General features: G+C 43.6%; 1 protein-coding gene across 1 annotated transcript in view; it reads left to right on the top strand.

Annotated features, from left to right (window-relative positions):
• The window catches only part of huwe1 (HECT, UBA and WWE domain containing E3 ubiquitin protein ligase 1), a 92,017-nt gene that overhangs the window by 32,648 nt on the left and 36,268 nt on the right, over positions 1–23,101 (top strand). Inside the window, exons 19-42 of the mRNA XM_045693301.1 lie at positions 2,155–2,261; positions 5,684–5,861; positions 6,054–6,145; positions 6,689–6,891; positions 7,077–7,134; positions 7,460–7,636; positions 8,497–8,742; positions 10,242–10,375; positions 10,551–10,666; positions 10,980–11,168; positions 11,427–11,643; positions 12,187–12,309; positions 12,610–12,847; positions 14,256–14,484; positions 17,584–17,768; positions 18,149–18,205; positions 19,245–19,367; positions 19,495–19,590; positions 19,982–20,251; positions 20,465–20,617; positions 20,772–20,899; positions 21,155–21,236; positions 21,437–21,613; positions 21,852–22,002. Of these exons, the coding sequence (XP_045549257.1) occupies positions 2,155–2,261; positions 5,684–5,861; positions 6,054–6,145; positions 6,689–6,891; positions 7,077–7,134; positions 7,460–7,636; positions 8,497–8,742; positions 10,242–10,375; positions 10,551–10,666; positions 10,980–11,168; positions 11,427–11,643; positions 12,187–12,309; positions 12,610–12,847; positions 14,256–14,484; positions 17,584–17,768; positions 18,149–18,205; positions 19,245–19,367; positions 19,495–19,590; positions 19,982–20,251; positions 20,465–20,617; positions 20,772–20,899; positions 21,155–21,236; positions 21,437–21,613; positions 21,852–22,002 (3,729 nt within the window). The remainder of the gene's footprint in view (positions 1–2,154; positions 2,262–5,683; positions 5,862–6,053; positions 6,146–6,688; positions 6,892–7,076; positions 7,135–7,459; positions 7,637–8,496; positions 8,743–10,241; positions 10,376–10,550; positions 10,667–10,979; positions 11,169–11,426; positions 11,644–12,186; positions 12,310–12,609; positions 12,848–14,255; positions 14,485–17,583; positions 17,769–18,148; positions 18,206–19,244; positions 19,368–19,494; positions 19,591–19,981; positions 20,252–20,464; positions 20,618–20,771; positions 20,900–21,154; positions 21,237–21,436; positions 21,614–21,851; positions 22,003–23,101) is intronic.

The following is a 23,101-nucleotide window of genomic DNA, read 5'->3' as shown; positions in this document are numbered from 1 at the left end:
GCCTTTTTGAAATCGGACAGTGTGGTTAGATAAAGGAGAGTCTTGTCTTTAAAATGCTGTGAAATAGTCATATGTTTGAATAATTGAAGTTTTTGTATTTTTTAGGAATTTGTAATTCGCGCCACGCCTATCATTGGATATTGGAGCAGGTGTTCCGCTAGCGGAACGTCTAGATGTAAGAGGTTAACCTGTCTGGGAACGTGGGCCACCCTAGTCAACAGCCAGTGGAATCGCATCGCGCGAAATACAAAACCTCATAAATGCTATAACTTCAATTTCTCAAACATATGACTATTTTACAACATTTTATAGATACACCTCTCCTGAATCGAACCACGTTGTCCAATTTCAAAAAGGCTTTACAGCAAAAGCAAAACATTAGATTATGTTAGGAGAGTACCCTGCCAAAAGAAATCACACTGCCATTTTCAAAGCAACTAGATGCATCACAAATACCCAAAACACAGCTAAATGCAGCACTAACCTTTGACAATCTTCATCAGATGACACTCCTAGGACATCATGTTACACAATACATGCATTTTTTGTTTGATAAAGTTCATATTTATATATAAAAACAGCATTTTACATCGGCGCATGACGTTCAGAAAATATTTTCCCTCAAATGCTTCCGGTGAATCAGCGCTACAATTTACAAAATTACTATTCGAAAACATTGTTAAAATTTAATATTGTTATTCAAAGAATTATAGATTAACATCTCATGAATGCAAATGCATTGCCAGATTTAAAAATAACTTTACTGGGAAATCACACTTTGCAATAAATGACGTGGTATGCTCAGAAAAATAGGCTAGGCGATACATGTTAGCGCCATCTTGGAACCATCTAAAATCAAATATACTATTGTAAATATTCCCTTACCTTTGATTATCTTCATCAGAAGGCACTTCCAGGAATCCCAGCTCCACAACAAATGTAGTTTTGTTCGAAAAAGTTAATAATTTATGTCCCAATAGTTCCTTCTTGTTAGCGTGTTCCGAAGGCTACTCATAATGTACTGAAGCGCGCAGGACTTGTCGTCACGAATGTGCAAAAAATATATATTTACGTTCGTTCAAACATGTCAAACGTTGTATAACACAAATCTTTAGGGCCTTTTTCAACCAGAGCTTCAATAATATTCAAGGCGGACGATTGCATTGTCTTACTAAACGTTTCGGAACAAAAGGGTTCCCATGGGCGACCGCGTCATAGTAGTAATGACCCTCCCCCTGTGACCAACTTCCCAAGCCTCTCTTTGGGTCAGTTTCTACCATAGAAGACTCAAACCACTTTGTAAAGACTGTTGACATCTAGTGGAAGCCTTAGGAAGTGCTAAATGATTAATAAGTCCCTGTGTGTTTCAATGGCAAAGGCTTGAAGTGATTCCACACATCAGATTTCCACTTCCTGTTAGGATTTGTCTCAGGTTTTTGACTGCCATATGAGTTCTGTTATACTCACAGACACCATTCAAACAGTTTTAGAAACTTTAGAGTGTTCTCTATCCAAATCTACTATATTATATGCATATTCTAGTTACTGGGCAGGAGTAGTAACCAGATTCAATCGGGTACGTTTTTTATCCGGCCGTGCAAATACTGCCCCCTATCCCCAACAACCTAAAACATCTTATCTGGGAATATTGAAGACTCATGTTAAAAGGAACCACCAGCTTTCATATGTTCTCATGTTCTGAGCAAGGAACTTAAACGTTAGCTTTTTTACATTGCACATATTGCACTTGTACTTTCTTCTCCAACACTTTGTTTTTGAATTATTTAAACCAAATTGAACATGTTTAATTATTTATTTGAAACTAAATTGATTTGATGTCTTAAGTTAAAATAAGTGTTCATTCAGTATTGTTGTAATTATCATTATTACACACATATTTTTATTTTTTAAATCGTCCGAATAATCGGTATCTGCTTTTTTGGTCCTCCAATAATCATAATTGGTCGACCTCTACTTTGGTTTAGATGTATTAGATTGCATAGTATGCTTACTAATTTCACTAGAGACAATTCTCCAAAGTCCATCAAATCATATGCCATTTTGCTGTTAAGTGAAAATGAATGGTGTAAATTGTCTCAGTTTTTGGTCTGATTTAAAAATGTTCTCCCTCCGTCTCCTCTCTCTCCTCCACAGCAACGGAGGTGGTGACAGTGTTTGTGTTCCAGGAGCCGTCTCTGCTCTCCTCCCTGCAGGATAACGGTCTGACTGATGTCATGCTGCATGCCCTGCTCATCAAAGACGTGAGTCGCACAGCACTCCCTCCCCTCTCGGCTCACCCCGCTTTCAGACACTAGTGGCAAATACTCTTTCTGCAAGTGAAGGTGTCAATATGTTTCTCCCCCTCCTGTATTTGGAAGAATTTAAACCAATCTAAACAGATCACTGTCCCTCCAACATTTTTCTGCTTGGCTGGACGAAAGCGGAACATGTCAACAGGAGTGTAGAAAATAAAGCAGTGCAGAAAAAAAACGGAATTGGAACGTCCACTCCATGGTCTTCAATGCAGGTTCGCGTTGATAATTGCGGAGAGCGTATTTTTGCCACTAGTGTCTGAATGCGGGGTCACTCTTTCTCCTCCCTCTTTGATTGCTCACCGGATCCCGCCCCCCCTCACTTCCTGTCACTGCTCCCTCCTGTCCACCCCCCCCTTCTTCTACACATGTTTAAATGTCACATTTTATTTAGAGCAGGGTCATGCATAAACAGCAGTGCAGCCAGTGTGCCTACACTTGCTGGTCTTCAGTGTTGTCTGTAAGTACATGGAGTAGCCAGCCAGGGAATTCCGGTCCGGAGGGTTCATGAATGAGCTCTATTCTGGTGGCCTTTGGTACATTCTAATGTCTTGATTCCATCCAAAATACACAGCTAAATTATTGAATACTCTTAACGACTTTACCTCCCAGATTGGTAAAATTAGTTGTGGTATTGAGTAGGAAGATGTGACTTTGCAATTAAAATGACTGAAAATGTATGAATTCAGTGTATTGTAGGCATAGGCCTATATGATCAGGACTATTGTCTAAGTACGATCACCTTTTTTAATATTAAACTGGTCTTAAGAGATTCAAATCATATTTACAGTTTTACTGCAAGATATGAATTGCCACAATTGTTTGTTCTTCAAATTATGTATTTTATTGGCTCTGCTGCTGTGGACACTTAAGGTAAGGGGCGGCAGGTAGCCTAGTGGTTAGAGCGTTGGGCCAGTAACCAAAAGGTTGCGAGATGGAATCCCCGAGCTGACAAGGTAAAAATATGTCGTTCTGCCCCTGAACAAGGCAGTTAACCCACTGTTCCTAGGCCGTCATTGTAAATAAGAATTTGTTCTTAACTGACTTGCCTAATAAAATAAGGAAACCAATGTCATTTTGTAATTTGGGTGAACTTTCCCTTTAACAGTTTGTACTGTCAACCAGTCGTTGTGGGTGCGATTGTCAGGGGAGGGGGACGGGTATTTGAGAGTCAGAGTTGGTAGGGTTTCAGATCTGTCAATCACACTGGGTGGGACTTGAGGGAAGACGGTAGATTAGTAATCTAGTCAGAAAAACTTGCCTACTATACCCTTTAAATGTATTGTGGCAAACTATATCTAGTCTACTCTTTCAAAGTTGTGTTATGTCAACTAACATGGATTCCCTGTCGAGAAACAATATAGAATTGCAGGAGAATGTTTTTAAAATGCCAACATCTTCAGGGGGAGGAAGAACGCGCAACAAAACAATAATTGGGCATAAGTGGATTTCACCTCGTTAACACTTAGTGCCTTTTTTAGAAAGTATTCACACCCCTTGACTGAATTTAAAATTGATTACGTTTAGATTTTGTGATACTGGCTTGCACACAATACCCCTTAATGTCGAAATGGAATTGTTAAAAAAAAGGAAATGCATATTAATAAAAAATGAAAGGCTAATGTCTTGTCAAGTATTCAACCCCTTTGTTAAGCCTAAATCAGTTCTGTAGTAAAAGTGTGCCTAAGTCACGTAATAACTTGCATGGACTCACTCTGTGTGCAATAATAGTGTTGAACATGTTTTCTGAATGACTGCCTCTGTACCCCACATGTACAATGATCCTTAAGATCCCTCAGTTGAGCAGTACATTTCAACCACAAAGACCAGGAAGGTTTTCCAATGCCTTACAAAGAAGGACACTTATTGGCAGATCTATTTTTGTTTTTTTTAAAGCAGACATTGAATATCCCCTTGAGCATGGTGCAGTTATTAATTACACTGTCACTACAAAGATACAGACGTCCTTCCAGTTGCTCAAGTGGAAGGAAATGAGCCCAATGTTCACTTTAAAATATTTAGTTTAATGGCTGTTATGGGAGAATTGAGGATGGATCAACATTGTAGTTACTCCACAATACTAACCTAAATAACAATGAAAAGTAGGAGGCCTGTACAGAATACATTTTTTCCAAAACATACATCCTGTTTGCGTCAAAGCACAGCAAAATATGTGACAGGGAAATGTGCTTTGTTCTGAATACAAAGCGTTATGTTTGGGGCACAAACAACAGGTCACTGAGTACCACTTTATATGTTTTCAAGCATAGTGGTGGCTGCATCATGTTATGGGTATGCTTGTCATCGGCAAGGACTAGTTTTTTTTATATATATATAAAAAGAAACAGAATAGAGCTAAGCACAGGCAAAAACCTAGAGGAAAACCTGGTCGCCTGCTTTCCAACAGTCACTGGAAGACAAATGCACCTTTCAGCAGGACGATAACCTAATTAATTAATAAGGCACAAGGGGGTGTGGTATATAGCCAATATACCACGGCTAAGGGCTGTTCTTAGGCACGACGCAAAGCGGAGCTCTTATAGACTTACCCATAAAGACTCACATCTGTAATCACTGCCAAAGGAGATTCTAACGCGTTGACTCAGAGTTGTGAATACTTAATGTAAATGACATATCTTCATCAATAGATTTGCAAACATTTCTAAACCTGTTTTTGTGGTGTTGTGTGTAAATGGGTGAGAGGATTTTTTTTTTTTTTTTATCCATTTGGAATTCAGGCTGTAAAACAACAAAATGTGGAATAAGTCAATAAGTCAAGGGCTATGAATAGTTTCTGAAGGCATTACATGGTGCGTGTAAATTCACTCAGGAGACTCATCATGCTCTCCCTCCTCCGTGAAAAGAAATTCAACCACAGCGCACAAAAATAACACATGTATTGAGAGGCGGGACAGACAGCAGACTGACAAACCAGCAGTGTTTCCCTGTCGAAGCTCGCTTTGTGACTGACAGGCACCTGTCCTATCAATAGATCACTAGAAGATGCATATCGTTCATTCTAGAGGGATAAGGCGATAGACCTTTCTTCACATAGTCCTCCCTCCCTCTCCAACTTCACTCATTCCTCTCTCCCTCATCTCCTCCTCTCTGCCACACAGCATTACATGAAACGGTCATTCTCCCTCATTGGTTTCACCTCCTCCTTTCCTCCCTCACTCTTTCCTCCTGTTCTCCCCCTCCGCTCCTGATTGCCTTTACGTTTTGATTCCCTGCGCCTCCCCCTACCCTCCTTCCCAGTCCCTCTCCTCCTAGTTGTTCCCTACCCCTCGCCACTCTGTCTCTCACTCTCTCCCTCCCCTTTTTCTCTCTCTTTCTCCCTTTTCTCTCTCTCACAGTCTCTCTCTCTGCAGGTCCCGGCCACCCGGGAGGTGCTTGGTTCTCTCCCTAACGTGTTCAGTGCCCTGTGCCTGAATGCGCGAGGCCTGCACTCCTTCGTCCAATGCCAGCCTTTTGAGCGCCTCTTCAAGGTGCTTCTGTCACCTGACTACCTGCCTGCCATGAGACGACGTCGCAGCTCTGACCCTCTGGGTGAGTGTAGGGGATGTGGGTGTGTTATAGGAATCTAGTATGGTGAGAGGACTCTGTGAACTTAAAGGAAGAACACTATTCACTGTTGAAAAAACAGGCGTGTGTTCAAGTTGTGTGGTGACACATTACACTGTTGATTCAGATGAGATTGTCTGTCTGTATGTAAGCCTTCTAATGTGTGTGTTTCTACAGGAGACACGGCATCCAACCTGGGCAGTGCTGTGGATGAACTGATGAGACACCAACCCACTCTGAAGACTGACGCCACTACTGCCATCATCAAGGTGGGTTCACAATCTGAAATGATCAGCAGCATTGATCAGGGATGGGTGCGAGTACTCAATTTGAGCTTAAGTACTGACAAACTTTCAAAGTCTATGATTTTTATTGTATGTCAAGTGCAGTGAAAAGGGGTTCATGACCAGAACAACCAGTAATTGGAACAACTGTTGGCATACCGCTCACTTTTTTGCCTTCAGCCCAATTTCACGGTACTCAAGTTCTCAAAAGGATTTTCGTGGTTACTCGGACACAGAAACTCTTAAATGCCCTACCCTACCATTGATCATGTCTAGACTACTAGTTTTACCTCACCATATGACTTCATCAGGAAAAACTTAACTCTTGTTGCAGCTTTTAACTTGGGCCCAGAGTTGAACTGTTTCAGGTCACGAAAAAACCTAGGACCCCGATCATTCAGATTGACCATGTTAACTGCGTAGTAAACTTAGCTGGATCAGTGTGATCTGACCAGGAACAACTCATTATTAGGCCCTAGAGATCTACACGGTATAGTAAATGAACACATGCTTGTCTTCTTCTCCCAGTTACTGGAGGAGATCTGTAACCTGGGCAGAGCCCCGGAGTACATCTGTCAGAAGCCCTCTATCCAGAAGACTGATGGTACCGTGACCGCGCCCCCGGCACGCTCTTCCCACGCCGCCGAGGAGGCCTCCAGCGAAGACGAGGAGGAGGAGGAGGCGCTCCATACCTTCACCCAACAGCAGGGGGAGCCAGAGAGCAACAGACAGTCAGTGCCAGTTGAACTGTATGACATACTAAATCAGAGATGTGATTTTTCCTGATCAATTCAGGATTTATTGCTCCTCTGATATTTAATTTTTTTCCTCTATATTCATAAATGTTTTACATTTCACATTTTATTACATGTGTTTGCGGTGGGGAGTTGGAATGCTGATGGTGTTTTTCCTATAGGGTTGTTGGCACCGAAGAGAGGATACCCATTCCTCTGATGGATTACATTCTCAATGTGGTACGTGGTGTCGAAGTTCTTTCCCATTCTTTCACCTGCAATTAAAAAGCACACTTAAATCAAGTCCCTTTCCACTAAACAAAACTGGTCAATGACGCAATTCTAGTCTCTCAAATAATATTATGAGATTATTTCCCTTGTGAGTGTTCAAAATAACTCTGCACATTGGTACTAAGGTTGAAACAAAATAATCACTTTTGTGAGCATATACCAGTGTGTGTGTATGTGTAGACTCTATTGTTTTCTACTATTGTCTAATCAAGCACTTTTTGAGATGTTCATATACTGCACCATACCATGAGTCTTCCCTTGTTTCCCATCTCAGATGAAGTTTGTGGAGTCCATCCTGAGTAACAACACGACCGACGACCACTGTCAGGAGTTTGTCAACCAGAAGGGTCTCCTGCCCCTGGTCTCCATCCTGGGTCTGCCCAACCTTCCCATTGACTTCCCCACATCAGCTGCCTGTCAGGCTGTAGCCGGGGTCTGCAAGTCCATACTGGTGAGACCTGACACGGGTTATGGGGACATGACATGGGTTGTTGTTTTAGTTGGTTTTTGTCTTTTACATTTTTTTAATTTAACCTGTAGTTGCTGGACCCGGGTTTGAGTCCCGGTCAGGGCTACACCCCGACTTTTGCTACAACATACGTCAATGATTAAACTGCCCGTAATGTACTTCTGAGTCCGTTGGAGAGGATCAGCTTGAGCAAAGTGAGGTGTCGAATCACTGATCTACAAATAGTATTCCCTGCCAAATAGGCTTTGTACAATTAACAACCAGACATTGATTGATCGATTACAGACAGCTTGTGTCAATTAAATAACATTTCTAAGGATTTTCTTTACCTCTAGTAAACATAGTGGATAATGCTGGAAATGGCAGTATTTAAAATAAAAAAATAAATACAAATTCTACCAAAAACAATTGGCACTGGGTAGGAGGTCTGCCAGGCTGTAGCCAGGGTCTGGGAGTCCATACTGGTGAGGCTGGGAGCATGGGGAGATGTGGGGATATGATTTCATTAAATTGGTCAATGACTGAGCTCAAGCAGAGCTCAACAACTATAGACACTTAAGAGAAGAGAATATGAACTTACATGTTACATTGATCTTTCATTGTGATTAAGGTCCTATGTTCCTTAGGTTCCCTTTGACACTGCTTTATTGTGAACACACTCCAGGCTCCTTGGGGCATCCCAGACCTGTGCTGGTCTTTAATCTCTGACCCCTGTGTGTGGTGCTGGTGTATTGTGTCTAAACTCCAGGGAGACCTATTAAATGTAACCAACTTCAGTCTCTGATCCCTGTGACTGTGCTGTATTGATACTGAAGCGCCGTGTGTTGTCCCGTGGTCCCCAGACCCTGTCCCATGAGCCCAAGGTGCTCCAGGAAGGGCTGTGTCAGCTGGACAGCATCCTGTCGGCCCTCGAGCCGCTCCACCGCCCCATCGAGGTCCCCGGTGGCTCGGTGCTCCTCCGAGAGCTCGCCACCGCCGGTCACGTGACTGACGCCACGCTGTCAGCCCGCGCCACGCCCCTGCTACACGCGCTCACCGCTGCGCACGCCTATATCCTGATGTTTGTGCACACCTGCAGGGTTGGACAGGTAAGAAGCCTGGGAACCAATCAGCAATGCTTTCTCATTGTCACACCACACCAGTAGCCCCCAAATAGTTTTAATCAGGTGTTGATGTTTTGAAACAACAAAAAAAGTGCATGCATGCATACATACAGCTGAAGTCGGAAGTTTACATACACCTTGGCCAAATACATTTAAACTCAGTTTTTCACAACCTCTGACATTTTAATCCTACTAAACATTCCCTGTCTTAGGTCAGTTAGGATCACCACTTTATTTTAAGAATGTACATTATTATTTCTTATTATATTATTATTTCTTTCATTACATTCCCAGTGGGTCAGAAATTTACATACACTCAATTAGTATTTGGTAGCATTGCCTTTAAATTGTTCGACTTGGGTCAAACGTTTCGGGTAGCCTTCCACAAGCTTCCCACAGTAAGTTGGGTGAATTTTTGCCCATTCCTCTTGACAGAGCTGGTGTAACTGAGTCAGGTTTCTAGGCCTCCTTGCTGTTACACGCTTTTTCAGTACTGCTAACAAATTTTCTATAGGATTGAGGTCAGGGCTTTGTGATTGCCACTCCAATACCTTGACTTTGTTGTCCTTAAGCCATTTTGCCACAACTTTGGAAGTATGCTTGGGGTCATTTGGAAGACCCATTTGCGACCAAGCTTTAACTTCTGACTGATGTCTTGAGATGTTGCTTCAATATATCCACATCATTTTCCTTTCCTCATGAGCCATCTATTTTGTGAAGTGCACCAGTCCCTCCTGCAGCAAAGCACCCCCACAACATCATGCTGCCACCCCCGTGCTTCATGGTTGGGATGGTGTTCTTCGGCTTGCAAGCTTCCCCCTTTTTCCTCCAAACATAACGATGGTCATTATGGCTATTTTTGTTTCATCAGACCAGAGGACATTTCTCCAAAAAGTACAATCTTTGTCCCCATGTGCAGTTTTGGAGCAGTGGATTCTTCCTTGCTGAGCGACCTTTCAGGTTACGTCGATATAGGACTCGTTTTACTGTGGATATAGATACTTTTGTACCCGTTTCCTCCAGCATCCTCACAAGGTTATGCTACCAAATACTAATTGAGTGTAAACTTCTGACCCAATGGGAATGTGATGAAAGAAATTAAAGCTGAAATAAATAATTCTCTCTACTATTTTTCTGACATTTCACATTCTGGAAATAAAGTGGTGATCCTAACTGACCTAAGACTGGGAATCTTTACTAGGATTAAATGTAAGGAATTGTTTAAATGCATTTGGCTAAGGTGTATGTAAACTTCTGACTTCACCTGTATGTGTGTGTGTGTGTGTGTGTGTGTGTATATTCATTCTATTGGTTTGAAGATGTCAGCCATATATAACCAACCAACTGTCCACATATTGCATCTTTATTGTCTGTGGATTTCAAAATAACCATGTCTGTGGTTTTTAGGTCATTTTTGGGATGGAGTTGCTTTAATAGTGGTGGGTGCATTAACAGTCCCATCTCTTCCCCTGTTTGTTGTACAGAGTGAGATCAGGGCCATCAGTGTGAACCAATGGGGCTCCCAGCTAGGTCTGAGTGTTCTCAATAAGCTGAGCCAGCTCTACTGCTCTCTGGTCTGGGAGAGCACTGTGCTGCTGTCCCTCTGCACACCCAACAGGTACACTAAGCTGACGCTTTCTCTCCTCCTGGCTCTTTTATCCCTCTTGCTTTATCCATCTGTTTTGGCCTTGGGTTTCTCTCTGTTTCTCCCATTTTCTCTCTCTCTGGCTTTCTCTTCCTCAGCAGTCAGCCAGCAGCACACAGTAACCTCTTTCTCTCCTCTCCTCCTCCAGTCTCCCCCCAGGCTGTGAGTTTGGCCAGGCTGACATGCAGAAGCTTGTTCCCAAAGAGGACAAGCCATCTGGCAGCACCACAACCACAGCCACCGCCTCAGGATCCAGGAGAGCTGGTAATGAAGACGACCTCCTACTGGAAAAACAACCAAAAGAAAATGTTATTATCAAATATTTATGAATGTTCATTCATGAAAAATGCAAAAGGACATTTTGTTGGGCAATGTTTGGCAGTGTGCTTTAGGCAGTTCTTTTTATTTTTTTTTTTACATTCTGAAAAAAACTGCCAACTCCGGAATGTTGGTCGGGCATCGTTTGAGCAACGTGCAAAGAAAGAATTGAAGCATCTTTTAGCCAAACTTTCTCTTCCAGCCCAGCCACCACAAGCTCTAACCACTAGGCCTCTCCCCTCTCTCTCTCTCTCCCTAGCTGAGTCTGACACTGTTGCTTTGGACCCCTCTGCCACGGGTCTCCTGGAAGGGATGGGGTTGGACGGGGACACGCTAGCCCCCATGGAGACTGACGAGCCGACCGCCGGCACCGCTGACCCCAAGACCAAGTCTAAACTGACCCCCGCCATGGCCACACGCATCAAGCAGATCAAACCACTGCTCTCCGGTGAGGAAATCCTAGTTCTTTCTCTTTATTTTCCAGTTATTTTTGTTTATTTGTAGTCGGGTAGTAGGCATAGTTGAAGTGTAGAATGGTATCCCCACCAAATAGAGAGATGTACGGTCAGAATCTCTGCGTTAGTGAGAAGTGTGTCTAACTGTCTGATGAAGGTCGGGACCCGTCCGCTTTGACTCCTGATTCTATATTTGCGAGCGCTAGCTGTATTTTTCCTACAGGTGTGTAACTCTCCCCTCTCACCTCCAGCATCGTCTCGCCTGGGCCGGGCTCTGGCTGAACTCTTTGGTTTGCTGGTGAAGCTGTGTGTGGGCTCTCCAGTCCGCCAGCGCCGCTCTCACCACGCCACCAGCACTGGCACTGCGCCCACCCCCGCCGCCAGGGCCACCGCCTCCTCCCTCACCAAGCTGCTTACCAAGGGCCTCAGCTGGCAGCCCCCACCCTACACCCCCACCCCTCGCTTCAGGTACGCTACTCAGTCAGGATCTACCCTGTCACACCCAATCTCCAAGAAAATCATCCCATCAGCCCATACAAGCTAACCTCTTCTATAGTTCTCAGAGGGTGGATAAGATTTGGTAATAATTTTGTCTTGCTTCTGATAAGCCCAGAGGGTTGTTCGCTTGTGTACATAGATCATCACTCGGGGCTCCCGAGTGGCGCAGCGGTCTAAGGCACTGCATCTCAGTGCTAGAGCCGTCACTACAGACCCTGGTTCGATTCCAGGCTGTATCACAACCGGCCGTCCTTGGGAGTCCCATAGCTCGGTGCACAATTGTCCCAGTGTCGTTAGGGTTTGGCTGGGGTAGGCCGTCATTGTAAATAAGAATTTGTTCTTTACTGACTTGCCTAGTTAAATAAAGGTAACAAAAATGTAACATGTAGGAGGGGCAAGAGGTTGGTTTGGTTACAAGGCTTTACACTTGTCAGGACGATTCCATCTGCATCTATCGATTGGCTGATTTAATGCTCCCGGTGTCAATTTTAACACTATCACTTGTCTCTCCAGGCTGACATTCTTCATCTGCTCGGTGGGCTTCACGTCCCCCATGCTGTTCGATGAGAGGAAGTATCCCTACCACCTCATGCTGCAGAAGTTCTTCTGCTCCGGAGGACATGACGCGCTCTTCGAGTGAGTGGAGCACCCTTGCTTAGCTCTGTTAATATCTGACAGACTTGCGTTGTTGGAACTTCTTCACATGGAATTTGTCGACGCCCTGTAGCTACAACTAACCCTACTACTGTTGCTGACTACCTGACTGTACATACGTATTGACATTTGGCACTACTTTTGTCAGCATTATCAATACAATCATTGAGTATGGCCTTGTTTTACCTGATCATGTGAGTTGACCAGGACAGCTATGGGCAATAATGATGTTTCTCTGCCCAGCAGCACTGACACATTTCTCCTTCCCCTCTCTCTCCTCAGGACATTTAACTGGGCTCTTACTATGGGTGGTAAGGTGCCTGTCTCTGAGGGCTTGGAGCACACTGAGCTTCCAGACGGGACAGGGGAGTTCCTGGATGCCTGGCTGATGCTGGTGGAGAAGATGGTGAATCCCAGTACCGTGCTGGACTCACCCCACAGCCTGCCCGTCAAGGTCCCTGGGGTTACCCCCACCACCCCCCAATTCAGCGCCCTGCGATTCCTCATCGTCACTCAGAAGGTAGTGTGTGTGTGTTATGTGGTTTCTTGGTTGTTTGATTGGCATCTGCGATGTTTACGCTCAAGGTCATTTTGTATGGGCCGTCATTGTAAATAAAAATGTGTTAAGTGACTTGCGTAGTTAAATAAAGGTTAAATCAAATAATTACATACACATAAAGGCCAGCATCCCGGACTCGCCTCTTCACTGTTGACGCTGAGACTGGTGTTTTGCGGGTACTATTTAATGACGCTGCCAGTTGAGGACTTGTGAGGCGTCTGTTTCTCAAACTAGACACTCTAATGTACTTGTCCTCTTCTCAGTTGTGCACCGGGGCCTCCCACTCTTTCCATTCTGGTTAGAGCCAGTTTGCGCTGTTCTGTGAAGGGAGTAGTACACAGCGTTGTACGAGGTCTTGAGTTTCTTGGCAATTTCTCGCATGGAATAGCCTTCATTTCTCAGAACAAGAATAGTCGAGTTTGACTTGTTTCAGAAGAAAGTTCTTTGTTTCTGGCCATTTTGAGCCTGTAATCAAACCCACAAATGCTGATCCTCCAGATACTTGACTAGTCTAAAGAAGGCCAGTTGTATTGCTTCTTTAACCAGCACAACCGTTTTTAAACTTGAATTAACTAATACAGTGTGCCATTGGAACACAGGAGTGATGGTTGCTGATAATGGGTCTCTGTACATCTATGTAGATATTCAATTAAAAATCACTGTATTTCTGATAAATTTGATATTTTAATGCACAAAAAAATTAGCTTTTCTTTCAAAAACAAGGTTATATATATATATATGTATGTATATGTATGTATGTATGTATGTATGTATATGTATATGCATGTATGTGTATATGCATGTATGTGTATATGTATGTATGTGTATATGTATGTATGCATGTATATATATATATATATATATATATATATATATATGTATATGTATATGTATATGTATATGTATATATATATATATATATATATGTGTATATATATATATGTATATATATATATATATATATATGTATATATATATATGTACACAAATGTATGTATGTATATATATATATATGTATGTATATATATACATACAAATGCATGTGTATGTGTATATATATATATATATATATAATATGTATGTGTGTGTATATATATATATATATATATATACAAATACATACATATAACACATACATACATACATGTATGTATAACACTACATACATGTATGTATGTTATATATATATATATATATGCACACACCTACTCATTCAACGGTTTGTCTTTATTTTTTAAATAATTTTCTACATTGTAGAATAATAGTGAAGACAAACTATGAAATAACATATATGGAATCATGTAGTAACCAAAAAAGTGTGTTTTGAGGTAATCTATGTAATACTAACCCACTCTCTCACTGTGTTCAGGCGGCATTCAACTGCATCCGAAGCCTGTGGAACAGGAAACCCCTCAAAGTGTACGGGGGCCGCATGGCTGAGTCCATGTTGGCTATACTCTGTCACATCCTTCGTGGTGAACCAGTCATCCAGGAGCGGCTGGCCAAGGAGAGGGAGGGCACGGCCCGGCCAGAGGAGGAGGGGGGCCCAGGGGCCACCACGGTGCCTGTAGGCCCCAGCTCTGGAGCTGGAAGTGAGTGTGCGTTTTTAATTTTCTCATTTTCAGTAAGGCAACATTATTAGGGATTTGTTGACGCTCAAATGTTCAATTCAAATCTTCTGTCGATTAAATATTGCAAATCAACTTGACTGGAGGTACTCAACACACTCCTCGTCGTGATTCGGTCAGCCGTTAGCGAGAACCACATACCGGATATTTGACAGGGTCATTAGCATCTGGGTTTCAATAATAAAAAAACATGCCCCCACCTAGCTTAAGTTCTAGATGTCGTTATTTCTATTCATGTTTTTTTTATTTTTTGTTTAGTTTGTTAGTTTTCAGATTTGATTTACTAGTTTTTATTTAGACTACATGACCAAGATACTTTTGGTTGTGTAGTGTATGTGGACACATGCTTGTCGAACATCTCATTCCAAAATCATGGTCATTAATATGGAGTTGGTACCCCCTTTGCTGCTATAACAGCCTCCACTCTTCTGGGAAGGCTTTCCTCTAGATGTTGAAACATTGCTGCGGGGACTTGCTTCCATTCAACCGCAAGAGCATTAGTGAGGTGTTGGGCCGCAGTGGACGTTCCAATTAATCCCAAAGGTGTTCGATGGGGTTGAGGTCAGGGCTCTGTGCAGGCCAATCAAGTTCTTCCCTACCGATTTCAACAAACCCATTTCTCTATGGACATCGCCTTGTGCACGGAGGCATTGTCATGCTGAAACCGGAAAGGGCCTTCCCTCAAACTGTTGCCACAAAGTTGCAAGCACAGCATCGTCTAGAATTGAATTGTATGCTGTTGCTTTAAGATTTCCCTTCACTGGAACTAAGGGCCCTAGCCCGAACCATGAAAAAAATCCCCAGACCATTATTCCTCGTCCACCAAACTTTACAGTTGGCACTATGCATTGGGGCAGGTAGTGTTTTCCTGGCATCTGCCACACCAGATTAGTCTGTTGGACTGCCAGATGGTGAAGCGTGATTCATCACTCCAGACAACGCGTTTCCACAGCTCCAGAGTCCAATGACGACGAGCATTACACCACTCCAGCCGACGCTCGGCATTGCGCATGGTGAATTGTTATTATGCACTTTGGCTGCTCAGCCATGGAAACCCATTTTATAAAGCTCTAAAGGTTATTGGGCTGACTATTTGTATGCGCTTTAGCACTCGGCGGTGCAGTTCTGTGAGCTTGTGTGGCCTGCCATTTCGTGGCTGAGCCATTGTTGCGCCTAGGTGTTTCCTCTTCACAATAACAGCACTTACACTTGACCGGGGAAGCTCTAGCCAAGCAATAATCCTCCTGAGTGAAGGAAGTAGATTAATTGGTTGACTATTGGCAGGAGTAATGCATGGGTTCTTTGCGGTCTTTCGTTATTGGGCACACTTTAGCATGCTTACATACATTTGCAAATGTCCCTTTTTCCAGTGACCAATTAAATATGTGTTTCTGGGGAGCAGCGTAGTGAAGCGAAAAATTTGCCATACGATCATAACCTGTAGATTTACCATCAGGTAATGACTTCAATAGGTCTAACACCTCCTCCACTGACACCGTTTGTAGAATAAAAGAGCAGGTTTTTTTTGCTCATATTATGATCATCAATCCATTGGACAATAGCTTGTTTGGAAGAATGGGTGTTTACATTATCGCTCAGTAAATACATTTTCTTAGTAAAAAAAAGATCTGCGAAATGATTGGCAATATCAGCTGGTTTTGTTAATGTTCTCCCGTCAACCTCCACACTTGATGGGCATGATGAAATAGATGTACCAAGTAAGCCCTTAACTGTATTCCATACCTTTTTTAGAATCATTTTTACAATTAATAAAAGCATTTTTGTAAATGTTTTTTTCTTACGATTTAATTTGCCTGCCTAATTACATGGTGTTCTATAATTATTTTAATCAATTTCTAGTTTAGATTTGTCTGCTAAGACTTTTGCCATATTTCTTTGAGAAAATGCCTCACCCAGTTCATCAATCCATGGAGATGGATGAGCCCCAACTGTACTCTTTCTTACTGGGGCATGATGGTCCATTACCTCAGTGAGCAAATCAGTAAAACATTCTCTAGCGTAATTTAAATCATCCTCTAGATAAATCAGCTCCCTGGGTAGCGCAGCCAAATCATTTTGAAATGGCTCATGATTAAATGTTTTATAATGTATCTTGACTACAGTCCTAAATTCACGCCCTAAAGTTTAGGCTTACGCACTAATGCCTAAAGGCGTCAGCATGCTTCAGTTCGGCTGGCGGCTAGGCAAACCAAACGAGTGAGCTAGCATACTCCCTTAAAAGATCACCCGCTTGAAAAATAAGTAAACCTTTGTCCATTTTGAGATACCGTAATCCAATATACACTTACTCAAAATAGTCAGAATTGATCTAAGATGACTCAAGAAAGCTGTCATTAATTTAGTTTTTTTCCCCGCGGTGATCTTAGTCACTCACTTTTTATCTAAGATACTTGGTGCAGTATTTCTCATTGAAAACAATTTAATGAAAATTAGTTCTCGTTGATTGACTACAAAGACTTTATTGAAGAATCCCTACAGTTGACCAATCACGGACAAAGGGTCTTCAACTTCAGCTCCAAACTTCGGCTGGCCTCAAGAAAATAGTGTGCCCGAACAGCCCAAAAAAACCTTACCGTAGTCCAACACAAACGTCAGAATGTCGTCATAATATATGCACAAACTCTCAAGAACTGTTTCAGCTGGGAAGCATGCTGACGCCTTAAAAATAATGAAAAACAAACCTCAATGTATCCTAGAGATATAAATTGCGTAAGAATGATACATTCAATTTTATTTATTCAACCTGCCTGCCACCCACTCACCCTTCATCCACACATTGTTTCATGACCCTAAACCCACCTGCCCCGCAGATATAATTGCTACTGTAGAGCTACTGTGTGCTGGAAAACCTTGTATGGGTGAATAAGTTGTGGTGCTCATTGGAATTTCGTTTCTTTTTTTGGTTTCAGACCAATGCCTACTTATCACTAAAAATTTTGGGGTGTTTTTATGACATTAATAGCAGCAAAAGCTGAATTATTTGACACAATTTACAATGTTTATTGCACATTAAGGATTAACATCCAAGGACACTATCATTTAAAATAGGTGGAGGTGGAGCTGTAGGGGCCCCTGGAGCAGCAGTGACTGCAGCAGAGGTGCCAGCAGGTTCCGGGTCAGGACCGGCTACCGGAGGCAGTACAGCACCACCTGCACCAGGTGAAGCAGCAGAGGAATCTAGTAACTCTACTCCCAGGAGAGAACCACAGGTTAACCAGGTTCCACTACAGCAGGTAAGGGGACAGGAGGGAAGTGGGGGTGCCAAGGGGAGTTGTGGGGGTGTCAAGGGGAGTGTGGCTGTTGATCAGTTTGCGTTTTTGGATTCCATTTACTTTGGGACTGTTTCTTCATTGTAATGTATTTTTGGCGGATTGCTTTTATCAGACAGATTGTCATTAGACATTCGACAGCTTTGGTAGATTTAATTGCTTGCATTGCAAGATACTATTTGAAAGCCTCAATTTGATAGCCTCAGTTGCACATTCACTGTCTGGTTAACTAATAAGGTGGTCATGCTGTAATAAGATGAAATTGGACTATTTTGATGTCAACCTATTGTCCCCTTGAACCCTCACCCTGGCGTGGCCTGCTCCACTTTGTCTTATTATGACAGGGTCAGGGAGGAGGCAGGGAGAGGCAGCCAAACGTCAACCAGCAGCAGCTACAGCAGGTATACAGCTAGCTGGTTCCACAGCCAGTGTGAATCTGAAAGTCCATTTATACTTGACCTGAGCTGTGCATGCTTTCTCCTACACTGTGCTGAACTTACACATTATTTTCGATGCGGACTTGCGAGAGGGCACATTTTATAGAATGTATACTGCTCTCTTGTGCTTGTAATTGGGGTCACGGTTAAGGAGGGATTTTACATTTATTTTACTTAACTAGGCAAGTCTCTTAAGAACAAATTCTTATTTACAATGACAGCTGAACCCGGACGACGCTGGGCCAAGTGTGCTCCGCCCTATGGGATTCCCAATCATGGCCGGATTTAATACAGCCTGGAATCAAACCAGGGACTAGTGATGCCTTATGCACTGAGATGCAGTGTCTTAGACCGCTGCCCCACTTGGGAGGGAGAGATGTGAGGACAGAGGCATATTTTGGAGGATAAATGTGAGAAGAGCCCTGCTTTAAATCAAATGGATGGAATTTCAAAACATTGAGGCATAAGAACTCAGTAGAGGGTAGGATATCATGTTATGTAGCAGTTAGGGAGGATGGATAGGAGGTCATTCTGGAAGGATGTCACTCTGGAACAATGAAAGAAAATAAGGGAGAATTTCTGATCACACTGCCACTGTCCGCTCCTTTTCTCTTTCTCTCTGTCCCAATCTATTTTATGTGCTCTCTGTTATATGCTCTCTTTCATTCTCCCCGGTCACTCTGATCTCTCTGTGCCTCTGTCCTCTCTTCCTCCCTTCATCTATCAATCAAATGTATTTTATAAAATTTTTACATCAGCAGTTGCCACAAAGTGCTCTACAGAAACCCTACCTAAAACCCCAAGAACAAGCAATGCAGAGGCAGAAGCACAGTGGCTAGGAAAGACGTCCTAGAAGGAACTCTGCTCTAACCCTGTCCTGTGACTCCTCTCGCTCCCTCTCTCACCCTCGCTCCCTCTCTCGCCCTCGCTCCCTCTCTCGCCCTCGCCCCTCTTTCTCTCTCTCCTCTAACCTTATGTAACGCTTGTTCTCTCCTCTATCAAGCTGATGGACATGGGTTTCTCCAGAGAGCATGCCATGGAGGCCCTGGTGAACACCAGCACCATGGAGCAGGCCACAGAGTACCTGCTCACACACCCTCCTCCTCTACTCAGCGGAGCCGTCAGGGTACGACCGCACACACACACACACACACACACACACACACACAGAGGGAGCGACGCTCATATTACAGATTACAGTCCCCCCTCCCATAGTGTATATTAAGTGTACTTGTATGTCCCGCTGTCTGTAGGACATGACCATGTCAGAAGAAGACCAGATGATGAGAGCCATCGCCATGTCTCTGGGGCAAGAGGTCAGCATGGAGCAGCGCTCTGATTCGCCCGAGGTTTGCCGCCACACACGCACACTTAGACATACCCCCGCACACAGGCATACAGAGGGAACACACTGGTGAATGAATTCAAACGTGAATAGATGAAGGCTCATAAATGAGTAACCAGGGCCCTGCCCAGAAACAAGCTGTAGAGTCTACACCCTAGGTATGTGTACATCTGGAAGTATTGGATAGATGTAAGCAATATTGTTGTAGCCACAGATCTAGAGTTCTATTTCTATGTTTGCACTGTCGTCTTTTCAGTTGATGGGCTCAGTGGAATAATAGCCACATTGCTTCTGTCTACACAGTGCTCTCAGATTTGTTCTGTGCCTAGGGGTTGTTTCTGGACCACCACCACATCCGCTCACGTTCCCCACCTCCATCTTTCCCTCTCTCTCAGGAGGCGGCGCGTCGTCGTGAGGAGGACGACAGGAGAGCCAGGGAGCGTACGGAGGAGGAGGAAGCTCGCTGCCTGGAGAGGTTCCTGGAGGCCGAGCCCCTGGACATTACGGAGCTCCACGCCTTCACTGACTCCATGCTCCCCGGCTGCTTCCACCTGCTGGATGAGCTGCCAGACACAGTCTACCGCCTCTGTGACTTGCTCATGACAGCCATCAAGAGGAGCGGCGCCGAGTACAGGGACCTCATCTTACGACAGGTCGTCAACCAGGTGAGTAACATGTGGGTGTGTGTGTGTGTGTGTGTGTGTGTGTGTGTGTGTGTGTCTGTGTAGTTAGGTGTGATATGCCAGAGCACATTTTTTTTATAAATGTGTTCACATACACTGGATAGGTGCAGTCAAATGTGTTTAGAGACTTCTTTGGTATTATGCACTTAGTATCAATATACCAGCCTCTCTCTATGTCATGTTTCTGATGTGTAGGTGTGGGAGGCAGCAGACGTGCTCATCAAGGCAGCAGTACCCCTGACCACCAGCGACACCAAAACGGTGTCCGAGTGGACCAGACAGATGGCAACCCTGCCCCAAGCCTCCAACCTGGCAACACGCATCCTGCTGCTCACACTGCTCTTTGAGGTACGGACAAGCAGACAGACACACAGAAAAACATCCTACTGCTCAGAATATTTGTTTGAGGTAGTGGCAGAGAAAGAGAAGCACAGCAATTCCTTTCACTCACACTCACTCACTGGCCCTGTATGCTGATCCATGCTGTCCTGTTTTCCTTAAGGAGTTGAAGCTGTCGTGTGCCAGGGTGGTGGAGAACAGTGGGATCCTCAACGTGCTCATCAAGCTGCTGGAGGTGGTGCAGCCCTGTCTGCAGGCTGCCAAGGAGCAGAAGGACATCCAGACACCCAAGTCAGTACCACCCCCTCCCCTGGCTCTGTCACAGAAAACTGACGAGAGGACCGCTCGAGATTAGCTAGCTGGCACACCTGCAGGATTGCCCTTCAAAAATACTGTCCTGCTAGAAATAACAGCATAAACAATCTTTCGTTTTACAATGCCTTACTAGAGAGAATTACTTTAGGTGAAGTAAATGTATAAGCCTGGCTCCTCCCAGACAAATTGCGATGTTCAATACGGCTGAACGTTGTCTGTGACTCTCTATAGGTGGATCACTCCAGTGTTGCTGATCATTGACTTCTACGAGAAAATGGCTGTTTCATCCAAACGCAGAGCGCAAATGAACAAGGTAAGAATAATGTGTTCCGGGTGCCACATAAAGATGAACCTACACTATAGAATATGCATATGATTACCATCGTGTTGCCATATCTTGTCTTTTCCTGACCCTTCTGTCAATGAAAATACACATTTTCTTGTTTCCCATGGACAATAAAATAATTTCCCCTCTTCTTCCTTCCCTCTCTCTTCCTTCCCTCCCCTCTCCAGTATCTGCAGCCCAATGGTAATAACTGGCGTTGGTTTGATGACCGGTCCGGCCGCTGGTGCAGCTACTCTGCCTCTAACAACAGCACTATAGACTCAGCCTGGAGGGCCGGAGAAAGCAGCGTCCGATTCACCGCGGGACGCAGGCGATACACCGTACAGTTCAACACCATGGTCCAGGTAGGAACTCTTCCTCATAGCCTCTTCTTTACATGCCACTCCAACTCAAACAAAATAACTGAGACGACAGTGTAACGTATCTTTTTTTTAAATCATCAGACTTTGTGAAATCCTGGTCTTTAAAAGCATGCTCAAAGGAGGGTATTCATTGAAAGTGCTTTTCAGTTCAGTAATGGGTTTAATTTGGGTCTGGTAAACCATCTCCTTTCTCAGATTTCTTCTAATGTTTCTATTCCAGGTGAATGAGGAGACGGGTAACCGTCGTCCGGTGACCCTCACGGTCCAGAGAGTGCCTCGCGCTCCTAAACCGGCTAAGACGGGCAGCATGACGGACTCTGAGAGAGAGGAGGGAGACAGGGGCAAGGCAGAGGAGACCCAGATAGACCCAGGTGATGACTGGACCATCTACTACTACATGGGAGGAGCTATCGTTCTAGTATAGCCTCAAACTGGTTTATGAGAGGGAGGAGGGACACAGACACTCATGTAATGGCCTTCTAGATGGGAGACACTGTTTTAGTGATATGAACAACCCCAGTGTGTTATAAGCAGATACGGTAGAATAAAGCACATTTTCAGCTAAAGGTGACGTGTGCAGGTGTTCTTTCCCTTTTGTTAGCCATTGCTATAGCCACAAACTGCACTCACTCTGTTTATTGGCCAGTCTGAGATATGGCTTTTTCTTTACAACTCTGTCTAGAAGGCCAGCATCCCGGAGTCGCCTCTTCACTGTTGGCGTTGAGACTGGTGTTTCGCGGGTACTATTTAATGAAGCTGCCAGTTGAGGACTTGTGAGAAGTCTGTTTCTCAAACTAGACACTCTAATGTACTTGTCCTCTTGCTCAGTTGTGCACCGGGGCCTCCCACTCTTTCTATTCTGGTTAGAGACAGTTTGCGCTGTTCTGCGAAAGGAGTGGTACACAGCGTTGTACAAGATCTTCAGTTTCTTGGCAATTTCTCACATGGAATAGCCTTCATTTCTCAGAACAAGAATAGACTGACGAGTTTCAGAAGGAAGTTCTTTGTTTCTGGCCATTTTGAGTCTGTAATCGAACCCACAAATGCTGATGCTCCAGATACTCAACTAGTCTAAAGAAGGCCAGTTTTATTGCTTTAATCAGAACAACAGTTTTCAGCTGTGCTAACATAATTGTCAAAGGGTTTTCTAATGATCAATTAGCCTTTTAAAATTATAAACTTGGATTAGCTAACACAACATGCCATTGGAACACAGGAGTGATGGTTGCTGATAATGGCCTCTGTACGCCTATGTAGATATCCATAAAAAATCTGCTGTTTCCTACAATACAATAGTCATTTATAACAATGTCTACACTGTGTTTCTGATCAATTTGATGTTTTTTAATGGACAAAAAAATTGTTGTTCTTTCAAGTGACCCCAAACTTTTGAACAGTAGTGTGTGTTTGTATGTATGCCATTAGACCAGTTATACCGTTTCTGTAGTTGTGTACCATAGTAACATCCCC

This window comes from Salmo salar, chromosome ssa13 (assembly GCF_905237065.1).
Source record: "Salmo salar chromosome ssa13, Ssal_v3.1, whole genome shotgun sequence".
In the NCBI taxonomy this organism is placed as follows: Eukaryota; Metazoa; Chordata; class Actinopteri; order Salmoniformes; family Salmonidae; genus Salmo; species Salmo salar.
Note: the sequence above shows the minus strand (reverse complement) of the source record. Positions and strands in the feature narration are given on the sequence as shown.